Source organism: Microtus oregoni, unplaced genomic scaffold (genome assembly GCF_018167655.1).
Source record: "Microtus oregoni isolate MIOR12 unplaced genomic scaffold, Mior012 000004F_ref0000308, whole genome shotgun sequence".
Taxonomy (NCBI): domain Eukaryota; kingdom Metazoa; phylum Chordata; class Mammalia; order Rodentia; family Cricetidae; genus Microtus; species Microtus oregoni.
Genome location: NW_024543063.1, coordinates 31,873,489 through 31,888,618, shown reverse-complemented (window position 1 = coordinate 31,888,618; position 15,130 = coordinate 31,873,489). Strand labels below are relative to the sequence as shown.

At 49.2% G+C, this 15,130-nt stretch overlaps 1 protein-coding gene across 5 annotated transcripts in view; it reads left to right on the top strand.

The window, feature by feature from the left end:
- Zc3h18 (zinc finger CCCH-type containing 18) overlaps positions 1 to 12,835 on the top strand; it is a 38,423-nt gene extending 25,588 nt beyond the window's left edge. For 4 of the 5 annotated variants that reach the window (XM_041650597.1, XM_041650600.1, XM_041650599.1 and 1 more), the window contains 10 exons: positions 3,321 to 3,512; positions 4,298 to 4,423; positions 7,049 to 7,153; positions 7,457 to 7,600; positions 7,838 to 7,903; positions 9,711 to 9,871; positions 10,311 to 10,510; positions 10,962 to 11,055; positions 11,741 to 11,837; positions 12,156 to 12,835. In XM_041650597.1, the coding sequence (XP_041506531.1) occupies positions 3,321 to 3,512; positions 4,298 to 4,423; positions 7,049 to 7,153; positions 7,457 to 7,600; positions 7,838 to 7,903; positions 9,711 to 9,871; positions 10,311 to 10,510; positions 10,962 to 11,055; positions 11,741 to 11,837; positions 12,156 to 12,354 (1,384 nt within the window). In that variant the 3' untranslated portion in view covers positions 12,355 to 12,835. The remainder of the gene's footprint in view (positions 1 to 3,320; positions 3,513 to 4,297; positions 4,424 to 7,048; positions 7,154 to 7,456; positions 7,601 to 7,837; positions 7,904 to 9,710; positions 9,872 to 10,310; positions 10,511 to 10,961; positions 11,056 to 11,740; positions 11,838 to 12,155) is intronic. The other variant, XM_041650601.1, reaches the window with a different exon arrangement.
- The last annotated feature ends 2,295 nt before the right edge of the window (positions 12,836 to 15,130 follow it).

Here is a 15,130-nt window from a genome sequence, read left to right as displayed (position 1 = left end):
CAGACTGGCCTTGATTCGCCACCCGTCTCCAGAATGCTGGGATTAAAGGCATGTGTCACCATGCCTGCCTGCTCTGGGTTTTGTTGGTGTTTTATTCAATTGGCATGTGTTAGCCTTCTGTGTTTTTAGAACATAGGGTGGAGAAATGTCAGTAGAAAATACTTACATCCCTAGTGTCTGGTGTTATATATGTGGGACTAGAAGAGAGGACCAGACAGCAAGTGGCAACTTTGGGAAGAGGGCCATACCATAAGAAGTCATGGTAAACCAGGGTAGAGAATACCTAGGACTTCTACTCCTGAGGCCCTTCCAGAGGGAAGAAGGAATTGCTGAGCTCAGAGTTTTAGCCTGTAGAAGTCATCCATGTGTGGTAGAAAACATTAGCTGGTCACATGATATGTGAACATGAAGAGATGTGGTGGGTACCATCCACTGAGATGAAGGCACAGTGTATGCACTGTGACCAGATGGGACAGTCCTGGGGATATCTGTACAGTTTCCTGGGAGATAAGACAGAGTACAGGCTCCTTGGGTGTTGGCAGATTGAGGCAGGAGGGAAGAATGAAGGGAAGAACCCACATGCTGTGAGTTCCCTCTTCCTGTCTTTATTGGATGTTTAACCCTCCTGATTTTAGAAGTGACTTTCCATCTATTGCTCTTTATTCTTTGACCCCAGACTTGGCAGCTGTCCAGGTTGGAGTTCCCAGACACGTGGGGTGGCTACTTTGCTCATCGGCAGTTTACTTCCTTGTGCCACCCTTGGCCCGTGTGCTGCCAGCCTCAGCATTGACTGGGGCAGCACAGCTGACCCTTGCCCTGCAGAGGCTCCGGTAGCCTTGAATGTGCGACTGTGCTGCAGGGAGGTAAGAGGGTGCTGCAGCTGCACAGAAGGTCAAGGTCAGAGATCACCTGTGCTGTTATTTTTTTTCCCACTTTAGAAATATCTGTAAATGGCAAATTTGTCCTTGTCTAGCAGCTTCCTGCTGTAGCTCCTGGTCAGCATTTCTCCCTTTGATGCATACAGCCCTGAAACAGGCCACACACAGTGAGTGGGCTGTGGGGGCACCTGTGGAGAGGTGTTGCCTCCTGTAATTTTGCTTTCTAGGTCTGATGGGGTAGCTTGGTGGTTATCCCCCACTAAAAAGAGGGTTCAACACGGTTTTCTCAGGGTGTCTTGGGAAACAAAAATACAGCGTAGTCACTCCTGCAGGCTTCAGGCGTGGACCCTCACCGCTCAGAGTACAGCTCATGTGCCAGCAGGATAGTGTTAGCCTGTCGGCTCAAAAGCTTAACTACCTTCATGCATGAGCTTGATGATCATACATGTTCTCTGTTGCTAAACTTGTTGACAGTGGTGGGCATGTAAGTGTTGTAGCTTTTTTATCTAAATGTTACATGAGCATTTTCTTGGGTGAATTTGGTAATGAATTTTTTAATGATGGTTCATCCAATCATTCCTCCCAAAGACCCACCACTAAATACGGGGCTTATGTTGGATACCCCTGTCTAAAGCCACTAGCATTTCCCATGGTTTTATCCACATAGCCTCTCATTTGACCTTGATTATCTGTAGCTCTAAGGATCAAAAGCCCCCACCCAACCCCCATCCTTCCCCATTCTTGTAGCCCAAATTACCACCTATTATTTACCTACATACCTTGGCTTTTTAAACTTCTAGTATCTTTATTTTCTTTTTTTGGTGATTGAACTCTTGGTACACACATGCTAGGAAGACACTCTACCACTAATCTAAATTTCTACCCTCTTAAATACCTTTTAAAGGAAGTTTTACATTATTGCTATAAAACAAATACCAGATCACAGAGTCACGGAATAACATCTGAAGTTGGGTGCCATATTGCCACTGTCTCACACATGGACATGGTGGACAGCCCTCCTCCTTGGAAAGCCTTGAGTCGGCCACTTAAATAAAGATGGTACCACTAATACCTAGGTTCAGATGCTTGCACAACAGGGATGAGAAGATTAAGGTCCTTCACCTGCTGAGTACCTACCTGTTCTCACTGGGACCCAGTGTCTCACCTCTGGAGGCAGTGAGACCCTCTTCCTGCATCTAATGAAAAGGGAACTCCACACTTAGCAGGTTATTCCTCCTGTTTCCTTCCTGTGTGGGAAGGTTGCACTAGGCAGGTGACCTGTGGAGAAGCTAGTGACCCTGGTGTCTGTTTCCTCTTAGTTTGGATTTTTTGTTTGTTTTATAATTGTATTTTATGTGTATGGTAATTTATCTGCATGTATGTCTGTGCACTACATGGTGTACAGTGGCCATAGCAGCCAGAAGAGGGTGTCGAATAACCTAGAACTGGAGTTACAGACAGTTGTGAGCCACTAATGCTGGGAATATAAGCAGCTGGTGTTCTTAACTACTTACTGTCTCTCCAGCCCCTCATCTTAGTTTTTAGAATGAGAACATTTAGGAAGTATAAAGATGAAAGCCTCGATCCAGTGGCCGATGACAGGTTGATAGGTTTTCCTTCCTGAATTTCTTTATAGACAACACCAGATATACCAGGGGCCTTAGCTTTTGGATTGGGGCTGAGATAACAGCAGCACAATCTGGATTTCACATGTCTTATGGGATAGGCTTCAGCACTGGGTATTGCTCTCACCTAGGCCCTCACCAGGGAATGGTACTGGTACCTGCCACTGGCGGGTGACTAAGTAATATCTCTGAAAGTATAAATAGGTAGGGTTTTTTTTTTTAAATAGGTAGGGTTTTTATTTCCATGGTGGGAGTGCAGCAGCCTCTCTGGAGCACTTGAGGCAGTGCTGTCAGGGAAGGGAGCCTGGGATGCTCATCCTTCCGTGCATTAATCAGGGAGTTCCCTGGCTGCAGCTGAACCAGACTCTTTAAATGTAAGGACAACGTAATGCATAGACGTAACTTTTTTAGTTAACGGGCATTTGAAAACAGTGATTTTTGTTGCTTTAATTTCATGAGTACTGCATACCTACCGTGTGCCAACACTAGAAATAAGCGTGTTTGAACCAGGTGGACTCCATCTCTGTTTGACAGTCCAATCAAAGATAGAAATAAGTAATGGTACCCTGAAAGTACTTACAGTTAGACTTCAAGAAAATGGGGATGCTCCCAGAAAACAGAGTGGCTAAGATTAAGACCATTTCTGGAGGAAACAGATTAGAAGGTGTGCTGTGTTACCTCTTCATCTGATGCTTTCTTCAGGTATCCCTAAATAAACTGGCACTGAATGTTCTGGCTTTCCAGTCTCTTTCTCAAAGCAGCATTGCTGGGAAAGGGGGTGGCAGCCCAAGGATTGAGATCTCCTCTCTGATTCCAGCCGTCAAGCTGAGCCACCAAAGAAGGAGACCACCTCTGTGGGGCCACAGGTGAAGCGAGCCGATGAGTGGAAGGACCCTTGGCGCCGATCCAAGTCTCCCAAGAAGAAACTTGGTGTCTCAGTCTCCCCAAGCCGGGCACGGAGGCGTCGCAAAACCTCTGCCTCATCAGCTTCTGCTTCCAATTCCTCCAGGTACAGAGGGACCTGTAAAGATAAGAAGCTTGTTGATACGCACTTGCTGCCAGTTTTCCATGTGTTTGGTCACTGCTCAAGGACAGGACAATAGGATATTAGGTGATCACATCCCCCAGAACATATAAAAGGAAGTAGAATGAGTGATCCAGAATGGTATAGACACTGCTGTGGCTGGCTACCGGAGTCATGCATTTACTCGGGTAGGGGGAGAGGCCTTTCAGATCCTGTGGAAAAGGCACTAAGTTGCTGACAGGAGGAACTGCATACTCCGTTGACTGGCCATCCAGCTTCTCAGGGAATTTGCCTTCCTAACTCTGAGCTCTAGTGTGAATGCATGGAGAAGTGAGTGGTGGGTGATAAGAGCTGTGTCTCCCTGCCTGAGGAAGGAGTTCCACATGGAGTCTAGGAGGAACCTGAGGTGCTAATAGGAGCCAGAGGTGTGTGTATGTGGACAGATACAGGAACACAACCATGTGAACGGTAGGGTCAGCTTGAAAACTCATTCTATAGCTGTGTCTAACACTAGTCTCTGGGTTACCCAGTAACCGTGGGTACACCCAACCCCCCCACCCCCCCCCTCAACAGTCCACTGTGGGGTGATGGTGCTACAGAGTATCTGTAAGTATCTCATGATCATCTTTTCTTACTGGGCTGCTATACATGTTTTTGTGAATGTACTCGTGTCTCTGTGTGTAGCCATGCTGTCTCTCTGCACTAAAAGAACAGTGGGCAGTAGTGAAGGTCACCTTTTCACTGCCTCTACTCTGTCCATTGGCCCACAGGTCATCTTCACGGTCTTCATCTTACTCTGGCTCTGGCTCATCCCGGTCCCGGTCCCGATCTTCATCCTACAGCTCCTATTCCAGCCGCTCTTCCAGACACAGCTCGTTCTCAGGAAGCCGGTCCAGGTATGTCCCAGCCTGCTAACTCCTAGCAGGTACAGTGAGGACAGACATTCTAGACAGAGAAGGTGATCCTGTTTGTCTCTGTAAAATATGGCAGGATTCCTGGGTACCTGATTCCAAAATGGTTTTGTAAACCACACACTAAGAAGCAGTTTGGGCTGAGACGGCAGTTAGCATACACTGCAGGTACTGGACACAGGACCTGCATCTGTACAGTCTCTGTTGAGTCCGGGTGTGAATATGCAGTGCTTCCATCATCCTAGAAAGCCTAGGAAGGTCAAGCAAGCAAACTTTTGTTGAATTTTCCCCATTGAAAATAGAAGCTTACAGAGCTTTAGACAAATTCTACAAGCACATAACACTGCGCATCCAGCTTGACCTGCCCCCACAGAAACAGAATGGCTTGAGGGGCAGGGGAGTGCTCAGCCCTGAACTGAGCTGATGCTCCATTGTGGATCCTTCCAGCACTGTCATCACTGTAAGCTCTTGAGAAGGGTCAAAACTTTGGCATGGCATTCAGTAAAGCTAGTAGGGTTTGTGGGTGAATGGCATTATCTTAGTCCTAGCTGTTAATTGATGCACATAAGCACTGGCAATCCTCTGCTTTGAGACATTATCACTAGGTATCTTTGTGGGAATAAAATGTTTTGTCTTCCCTTAGTGTAATCTGGTGTCCCTTGCAATGTTCCCCTTCCTGGCATATGGTCTTGCATTTGTTTGTTTGTTTTAAGGAAATTTTTACATTTATTCTCTTTTAGAGGGCAGGGTTTCACTGTGTAGCCCTAGCTGGCCTGGAACTTGCTATGTATTAGGCCAGGCTGGCCTCAAACTCCCACCTGTCTCTGCCTCCAGAGTTCTGGGAATGAAGAAGTGTACAATCCCATCTAACTGGTGTTGCTTTAGAGGTGACGATGGAGGAAATTAGAAAGCAGTTCTGAGAGTCGCTAAGGCTGTCTCGTCTGATGCTCACTAATGCTGTTGTGGGGTGTGAAATAAACTGCATGTGGACCTATTTTCATGGACACTGAGACTCTTGTAGAAGCAGGAGCCAGGATGCAGGTGTGTGTAGGATCCATAGGTGTGCTGGCACACACCCCAGAGTGCAGACACTGGCAGGTTCCCTCTGCAGTGTCAGCATGGAGGGGGGCATGCAGCAGAGAGAGGTGGCTATGGGAAAACCAATGGGAGCCTCTGAGACACAGAAAAAGGTCATATGGGTACTGTATAAAATATGAGACTAGAGAGGTAGAGAATACAGTGGGCCTTTGGAAATTTTGAACATTGTATAAAAAAAGTTGTATGTGTGATCTTTACTCTGAGCAAGCAGCTGACAGTGTGGCAGAAGGTATCAGGGAAAAAAGCTCTGTGCCTATCCCATGCCCTGAGGTTGGGGCACTTGGGTCAAGGTGGCAGCTGGAACAGAGTAGAGAGGGAAAGAACTCCGGGCTTCACTTTGCAGGTATTTCTGACCCTTCCTGGTAACTCCAGCACAGGAAGCAGGGAGTTAAGTGGGTCCCATTGCAGGCAGAAGAACACGGGAGGGTCTTGCAGGTCTGCCCAGGAAGTGTGAGGTGACATTTCAGAGAAATGCCAGTGGGGTGCTCCACCATCCCATCAATTGCTCAGAAGCTTCATCATCATCTCATTATTGACCATAAACTTCTTAGGTATTTCCCACAAAATGTGTGCCTTTCTCAGTAACTTAGCTTCCCTAGAGACCTAGAATGGAGTCCCCACCTTGGGTCTCTGCAGCTGTCCTTTCTGAAGTTCATCTGTGGTAGCCCCTCCCAAAGCTGCACTTAGGAGGATAGGCTGAGAGGGGAGAGCAATCTGGCAGACTGTCTTAGAGGGGCCCCAGGATGCACTTTTCCTGGTTCTCCCACAGTAGCTGCTCATGAGGTGAGGCAGCAAGTGCAAGGCCCCAAGAGTGAATGCTAGGTTTCCTGGGTACCTGCCTTTGAATATGGGAGCATGAGGAGCTGCAGAAACCTTACCCACTGCTTGCACCATTCAGCTGGAAGTAATGGGCATCCTGTGTGATGGTCTTAAGTAGGCAATATGGGCCAACCCAGCTCCTTTCATCCTCTTGACGGAAGTGTGACCTCACTGTCAGAGCTCCATCCTGGAAACTCTGCCTGGACCCAGCTCCCTTTCCAGGCTCTTTGTCTACCCTGCTGACACCTGATACTTGTGTGGAAATCATCTGGTCATAATCTCCTCCCAACTATACACTCCCTTTTTATGTGATGCTTTCACTGCTTGGGGACCTCTGTGCCTGGCCTGTGCCTTTACCTGCCAGCGAAGTACTTGGGACCCTCACCAGTTCTGCCACCTCCCAGCTACTAGGTGTCTCAGACCCCACACTTTAGCCAGAGCCATATTTCCCCGTTTGGCCCCTGGCTAAGGCAGAACCACATGCCCTCTCCTGGATACAAGCACCTAATCCTGCACACAAGCACTCACTCCTTCCTGAGACTGCACGCTGCCCTTCTGTTTCTCCTGAATGTGTGTCTTATCAGACGGTGAAGCAGCTGAGCTTAAGCCTAAGTTCTCTGTGGATCAGGACCATTTCCTAGGGGGTGTGCCAACTCCAGCCAGACTCCTCCTCACACTCTCTTTGTTCCCCAGGTCCCGGTCCTTCTCCTCGTCCCCATCCCCGTCTCCCACACCTTCCCCACACAGACCTCCAGTCAGAACCAAGGGGGAGCCGGCCCCGCCTCCCGGGAAAGCAGGGTGAGTCCTGAGCCCCCTTAGGTCGCTATGGTGCTCCACCTTGGTGGGGTCTCCAAGGCTTCCAGCCTCTTCCACTATCTCTTCCCATCCCATGCTTGGACTAGAGGTGAAGCAGCTTCCAAAGGGCGGCAGAGAAGGCTCCCAGGAGGTGGGCGGAGCACGGGCTCAGCACCTAGACTTGGGTCCCTGTGGCACGGACCTTGGCACTCGTGTGCCATGTCTGAACTGCAGAGCCCTGAGATGTGGGTGCATTGAGCAGGGACCCTAGTTCTATCCTGCCTTGACCTTGCCTCTGCCTCACAGGGAGAAGTCAGTAAAGAAGCCAGCGCCACCCCCAGCCCCACCACAGGCCACCAAAACTACTGCTCCTGCCCCTGAGCCTGCCAAACCAGGAGATCTCCGAGAAGCCAGAAGGAAGGAGCGGCAAACCAGGACTCCCCCAAGGAGGTGAGCTTGTGGGTTTATGGTAATCCTGGTACAGTTTTCCTTGTTGTCCTTGGTGCTGCCTGGGAGTAGATGCTAATGAAACCTGGAGCCTAGGAGGCGGGTGCATCACCAGGGAAACATTAGGGAGCAGTGGCCCAATCCAAAACATATCTCAGGCCCATGACCAGCCTGGTGTGCAGGAAGGCTCTGCCTTAGCAAGGGCTGCCCCTGGAGTGAACTGTGCTACTTGTGTTTCAGGCGGACGCTCAGTGGCAGTGGTAGTGGCAGTGGCAGCAGCTACAGTGGCTCCAGTTCCCGATCCAGGTCAGTTGCTTGGTTCCTACTCCCTGCTGATCTTTTTTTTTTTTTTTTTTTTTTTTTCCGAGACAGGGTTTCTCTGTAGCTTTGGTGCCTGTCCCGGAACTAGCTCTTGTAGACCAGGCTGGCCTCGAACTCCCAGAGATCCGCCTGCCTCTGCCTCCCAAGTGCTGGAATTAAAGGCGTGCGCCACCACCGCCCGGCTCCTGCTGATCTTTTTTGCCTCACCAACCATATTAGGGACTCCTCAGTGTTCAAGGACATACTCAGAGTGAGTATAGCCTCCCTTCACACAAGAGTATCTAACCCTAGGGGAAGAGACCTAGACTGGTACTACCCAACTGGACAAGGTGAGGCCAGCCCCAGGTTCTCTCCACACTTTTCCTGAGGATAGACTGAGTGTTCTCTGGGCCTGCTAATCCCTAGGCAGTTGGGAGGAGCCTTTAGAGAAGACCATAAAGGATTTAGAAGATGGAGGCAGCTTGGTGTTCTTGGAATCTTGTTGCCATTTTCCCTCCATCCTCACTTGTCCAAGGCTTCAGTGTCTGGACTGTTTGAAAGACCTATGGGATTTTTGTTTGGTTGTTTTTTAATTTATATTCATTAGTGTACATTTATTTATGTACATTTTGCCTACATGTATATCTATCTGTATGAGGGTGTCAGGTCTCCTGGAACCTGGAGTTACAGTCATTTGAGAGCTGCCGTGTGGGTGCTGGGAATTGGAATTGAACCCGGGTCTTCTGGAAGAACAGCCAGTGCTCTTAACCACTGAATGGTTTGTGTATTTTTAAAGCTAGGAAGTGCTTGACTCTTCCATCTTTTTCCTGCCTGTTTCTCTATTCTGTGATGACCTTAGGAAGAGCTGATTCATGTTGTTACAGGCATGTTGTGGCACCGTGCTGTCCCAAAAATGGAACTGTCATCTATTCTCTCCGTCCTGTCCCAACCGCCCTGCCCTATGTTTGCTGTCCCTGACAGTGAAAGTGTCACTATCTTTTTAGTTTTTTGAGACAGGGTTTCTCTGTATAACTTCCATGGCTGTCCTGGAACTTGCTTTGTAGATCAGGCTGACCTCAAAGTTACAGAGATCCACCTGCTCTGCCTCCTGAGAACTGGGATTGAAGGCGTGCACCCACCACCACCCGGTTACCACTACTTGTTTAATTTACTGTCATCCGAAATCTTTTGGTGATGGTACTAAAGGTAAAACCTGGATGGAACCTTGCATTTTGCTCAAGTGCTCTACCCTGAGCTCCAGGGTTTGGGTTTGGGGTTGAGAGACTCCCTGTGTTGCCCGGATAAGTTTGAACTCCTGGGCTTAATCAGTTTTGCCAGGAAGCTGGGACTATAGGGGCTCCAGCACACCTGCCAGCTGCCATCGCGCCTTTTGTACTGCTTTTGAAGTATTAAAATAAGGTCTCACTATCAAGCCCTAGCTATTCTGAAACCCACAGAGATCTGCCTCAGCTTCCCCAATTACTGGGATTATGGATTGTAGCTGTTGTGCACCATCAACTCACTTTAAAAAGTATATCCTTATCACCATAGGAAAGGGCTCAGTCACATTTCCCTTCCCAGCATAATGTCACCCAGTTTATTCAGTAGAGACCTCAGCTCATGACACAGCATCCCCTTCATTGTATAGTACCTCTGAAAGTCCCCCGAGATCTCTTGCTCTTGATGTGTATTCCATAAACATGGAAACTGGGTAAAGACAAGCCCTAGAGACATCCCCCTGCCATCAGCCTGTAGCCCAGCCATTTTGCAGTCAGCATGGGGCTGAGGGGCACAGCTGTGTTTTTGTGTCTAGGTCTCTGAGTGTGAGCAGCGTCTCCTCGGTGTCCAGCGCCACCTCAAGTAGCAGCTCAGTGCACAGTGTGGACTCAGAGGACATGTATGCAGACCTGGCCAGTCCTGTGTCCTCAGCCAGCTCTCGATCCCCCACCCCTGCCCAGACCAAGAAAGAGAGAGGTATGCAGGCCCTTGTCCTGGGGGTGTAGAATCATGGGTGAGCTTTTTTTTTTTTTTTTGATTTATTTATTTATTAAGGATTTCTGCCTTGTCCCCACAACCGCTTCCCATTTCCCTCCCCCTCCCCCGATCAAGTCCCCCTCCCTCATCTGCTCGAAGAGCAATCAGGGTTCCCTGACCTGTGGGAAGCCCAAGGACTGCCCACCTCTATCCAGGTCTGAAAAAGCATGGGATAAATCCGGACTAGCTGAACATAGCAGACAATGAGGAATACTGAGAATTCAAGAACAATTGCAGTGGGTTTTTGACCCTACTGCACGTACTGGCTTTGTGGGAGCCTAGGCAGTTTGAATGCACACCTTACGAGACATGGGTGAGCTTTAAACAGACACTGTTTCACTGTTCGTGTGCACAGGAACTGAGGGTTTGTCGTTAACAGGAAAATCTAAGAAAGAAGATGGAGTAAGAGAGGAAAAGCGAAAACGGGATCCATCCACGCAGCCACCCAAGTCCTCTAAAGCTCCAGCAGGTGGGAAGTCCTCCCAGCAGGCAGCGACACCTCAGCAAGCAGCCCCTGGGCAGCCCCAGCAGGGCTCCTTTGTTGCCCACAAGGAGATAAAGCTGACCCTGCTGAATAAGGTGAGACCAACTGGACAGGCAGTAGTGCTCACCTGGGCCTGCTGCTGTGTTCCACCTGCCCCAAGCTGAGAGAGGCCCAGGTGTCTCAAACATGCACCAGCACAGTCCAGAGGTTAGCACCTCAGCGTTAACAGTTCATGTGCCAGTCCTGGGATAACAGGCAGGCAAGCCTGGGTTCTGTCTTCAAAGCTCTGCAATGTCTGGAAGGGCCAAGGCCTGACATGTTGGGGTCCTGCAAGGCCCCTCCCTATACAGCACAAAGGATCCTATCACATGGTCACAAGGACCACAGAATTGCTTTATTTGTGGGGTTTGGGAGGGAGGGCAGGGCCAAAATAAGGACCATGGGAGCAAAGACCCATTCTCCAGTGACAACAGATCGACCACCACCCTCTTCCTTGCCTAACGACCACCCAGGCCCTACCACCCTTACAGTACTGTGCTGTTTCAGGCGGCTGATAAAGGAAGCAGGAAGCGCTATGAGCCATCAGACAAAGACCGACAGAGCCCTCCAGCCAAGAAAGCCAACTTGTCCCCAGACCGAGGTGAGCCTTCCAGCTCCAGGGCCTGAGATATACCATGGGGTCAGATGAGCCAGAAGGCCCCACCTGCAGGGCCTTGACAGTGCATCTGTTGTGAGTGTTGGAGCACCTGAGAGCTCCGCCACATTGTTTCATCCCGTGTACATAGCATGGAGACTGGAGATAGAGTTGCATTTCACTTTTAGATAAGCTCAGTAGCCCAGGCTTATCTCCAACTCATGATCCTCCTGCCTCAGCCTCCAAAGTGCTAGGATTATAGGTATATACCATTGTGCATGATGAGAAAGTGGTTTGGTTTTGGTTTGTTGTTTTTCGGTTTGTTTTGTTTTCCTGTGTGGTTTTTTTTTTTTTTTTCTTTCTTCTTTCGAGACAGGGTTTCTCCGTAGCTTTTGATTCCTGTCCTGGAACTAGCTCTTGTAGACCAGGCTGGCCTCGAACTCACAGAGATCCACCTGCCTCTGTCTCCTGAGATTAAAGGTGTCCGCCACCACCGCCCAGCTTCTGGTTTTTGTTTATACATATGCACACACAAGCACACATAGGGAGAAATGTTCTGATCTTCCTTCCTCTACTTCCCAGTGCTAAGATTATAGCAAACCACACCTAGCCACCTTGACACTTTGGACCTGGGTCCTCTGGTGACCCCCAAATAGAGAACAGTGGTCTCACTCTCTCCCCTGTTGGCCAGGTTCTCGGGACCGGAAATCAGGGGGAAGAATGGGCTCCCCAAAGCCAGAGAGGCAGAGAGGCCAAAACGCTAAAGCCCCTGCTGCCCCAGCAGACAGGTAAGTCCCTGCTCTTATCCAGGACAGGCCAATAGCCTTTAACAGTGTGGGAGACCTGGGAGGCTGTGGGAAGAAGAGACAGGAGACAGAGCAGTCCTAACCCACTCTCTTAAGAACCCTCAGGCTCAGCCTTAGCACGCTGCTCAATCCTACCTTGTTGAAAGGCCCTAAAAAGGGAGACTGAGTCTCAGGATGGCCTCATAATGGGGTGACCAGAAGAGGCTGTGGGGTAGCCCAGACAGAGGAAGTGGGGAGCTCTGGGTGCTTACCCCAGGGTGTGCTCTTTCTCATCTCCCTCACATCTTTTCAACCCTACAGGAAGCGTCCACTGTCACCCCAGTCTAAGAGCTCCAGCAAGGTCACCAGTGTGCCCGGCAAAGCCACAGACACTGCTGCTGCAGGCACCAAGTCAGGGAAGGCCAGCACCTTGTCACGGCGGGAGGAACTCCTTAAACAGCTCAAGGCTGTCGAGGATGCCATCGCTCGCAAGCGGGCCAAGATCCCCGGGAAAGTGTAGTAGGCCCAGCTCATACCCTGGAGTAGACTCTTAAATGTTTTATAAAAATAGGGTAAGCGCAGCCGTTTTGGATTTTCCAGTTAATGTCTTATTTTGGCTGTGATTCTTTTTAAAAATTAAAAAAGAAAAAAAAAGTTTCTCAGCTGGAAAAGAAGCCACACACAAGATGAAGATGACGCTGAATCCCAACCTCCCCACCAGACTGAACCAGCTCCTTCCAGAATAGAGTCTCCACGGACAGACAGACAGACAGACAGACAGACGACAGGTCAGCACTGAGACAGGGAGCACCAGCTCTGGATAACTTAAGAGCTTCAGGCTCACAGGGACTGGACTCACACTCCTCTGCCTCCATCCTCATTTCTCCCAGGTGGCTTCCTGGCTGCGTGTTTCCAGCAGAGTCTCCTTTCTGGGAACAGGAAAGCCGAATATTTCCTGGACCACAGGCAGCACCATCCCTCCTCTCCCCCGGATCAGAAGTATATATATATATATATATATATATATATATATATATATATATATATATATATATATATATTCTTGCCTAAAGTCTGATTGGGAAACATTTCCTGTCTTTTATTTTAAGCATCAAATTGTTTTAGTTGATTAAAAAGGAAAAAAACAAAAAAAAAATAAAATAAGGCCAAGGGTATTGTTGGGGTGTCTGTCCAATGTGGAGGGTCTTTTTTTGAGCGAACTCCTAAAATAAAATATTTTGATAAGCAGTTTCTGGTCCTGGTGGTATCTGCATGGGCCTGCACTTCCTCTTCACTGGACACCCAAGCTTTAGCTTAAAATGAACCAAGCACTCCAGCAGAGCCCTGAGTCCTGGAGCAGATGATGTCTGTCACCCGCCAAGAGCCAGTCAGCCCCAAAGAAACATACAGAGGCTTATAATAATTATAAACTGTATGGCCTACTGCTCAGGCTTATTATTAATTAACTCTTACAACTTAACCTATAATTCTTATCTGTGTTTAGCCATGTGCCTTGGTACCTTTACTCAGTAAGGCAGTCTCATCTTGCTTCCTCTGCATCTTACTGGTGACTGACTCTCTCTGTCTTTCCTCTTCCCAGAATTCTCTTAATCTGGTCACCCTGCCCATACTTCCTGCCTGACTGCTGGCCAATCAGCATTTATTAAACTAATACAAGTGACAAATCTACAATATACAAGAGTATTATCTCATAGCAAACCAGCCAGCACAGACTGCTTGAATCTCCATGCCCTGGAGTGTGTTAAGCCTCAGTTTTCCCATCCTGTTAAATGAAGAGCAGCCCAGCTCTTGTGATTGGCTTCTTTTGGAGTGAATAGGTGTCTCCCTTCCTGCGGAGAGCCCTGGCTAGGCTGACCCCAGCTATAAGGTCATTTGTCACTCTTGATTTGAACATACCACCTGGCCCTGACCCAGGCATGTGTTCAGGTCCAGGATATGCAAAGCCTAGACAAGAGCGGGACACTCCAATGTCCTCTTTGCATTTACTACTCTCCGTGAGAGTCCTTTAATAAGGCCTGCCCAGTGCAGACAGCTCCAGAGAGGCCAGCGCCACAGTGCCTTCCCAGACAACGTTCCTGGTCTTGTGGCAGCCCCAACCTTATCTCTTCTATCACCACCTTCCAGGAAGTACCATGCCTAAAGCCCCCAAGTTTGAAGGAGGCCAGAGGACAACCTCAGGTGTCTTTCTGAATAATGCCTTCCACCTCTTTGGTGACAGGGTCTCACTGGCCTGGAGTCCACCAATTAGACCAGACTGGCTGAACTCTTAAGTCTTGGGATCTCCTATCTACCTCCCCAGCACAAGCAGCGTTTTACACAGGTTCTGAGACTTGAACTCTGATCCTTCCTCTTGGCAAGGGAAGCTCTACCAGCTAATCTCTCCCCAGGCTCTGATTTTCACCCAGGGAAGTCCAGTATAAACATTCCCAATAGCCTTGCCACCGGATCAGAGGAACAGTCAGCCTTGCTGTTGGGTCCAGGCCTAGGAGAGATGCAGCCCCACCAAGCAATTCTAAATAGACCAACAGCAACCAAACCTGAGATCACCAGGCTTCCCGCTTTTACCTGATCCAGACAGCCAGGGCAAGCATGATGTGTGCAGGCGGGCCTGCCCAACCAGGGCAGGCTGTTCAGCATCCTTCCTCTTGGGTGCTTTTCCATTCTTGCCTAACCTGGTACTTACGAATGAACCTCAGGAGCAAGGCTACCCACCTGCCTCCAACACTAGTATGTGCCCTGGCCCCCACACCCCACTCTCTCTCTATCCTCCCTCATACAGCCTTAGGCAGTGTCTGCCAGGAGAGCTGCTTTCAGATCCCTCAGACTGTCTACCCAGACACTAGTGGGTAAAAAATCCAAAGCAGGCTTTGAGTGGGAAGACAGGGGCACTGAGACCAAAGGTTACAGGACATCGTCTGGGACCATGCTTGACACCAGCTGTCCTGCTGTTACCTCAGTACACCCATGGAACGTGGGCACTCAGAGACCAGTATGCTGCTGCTATCCTGGCCCAGGAGTGTCCTGCATTTCAAGGGCTGGGCAGAATGGATTGAATCTGTGCATGGGATTAGCTGGGCTCAGGACAGCTGCCAGCCACAAGTATGGGATCAATAAGGAGCTGTAAGCCAAGGAAGGAGGCCTGGTCAATTCTGCTGGGTTCCATCTGAAAAATGGTCATAGCACACAGGTCCACAGATCCCAGCCTTAGGACCTGGCAGAGGAAGTAGAGCAGTCTCATCTTTGAGATTATCTGGGCCAGGTTGGCTCCTATGAAG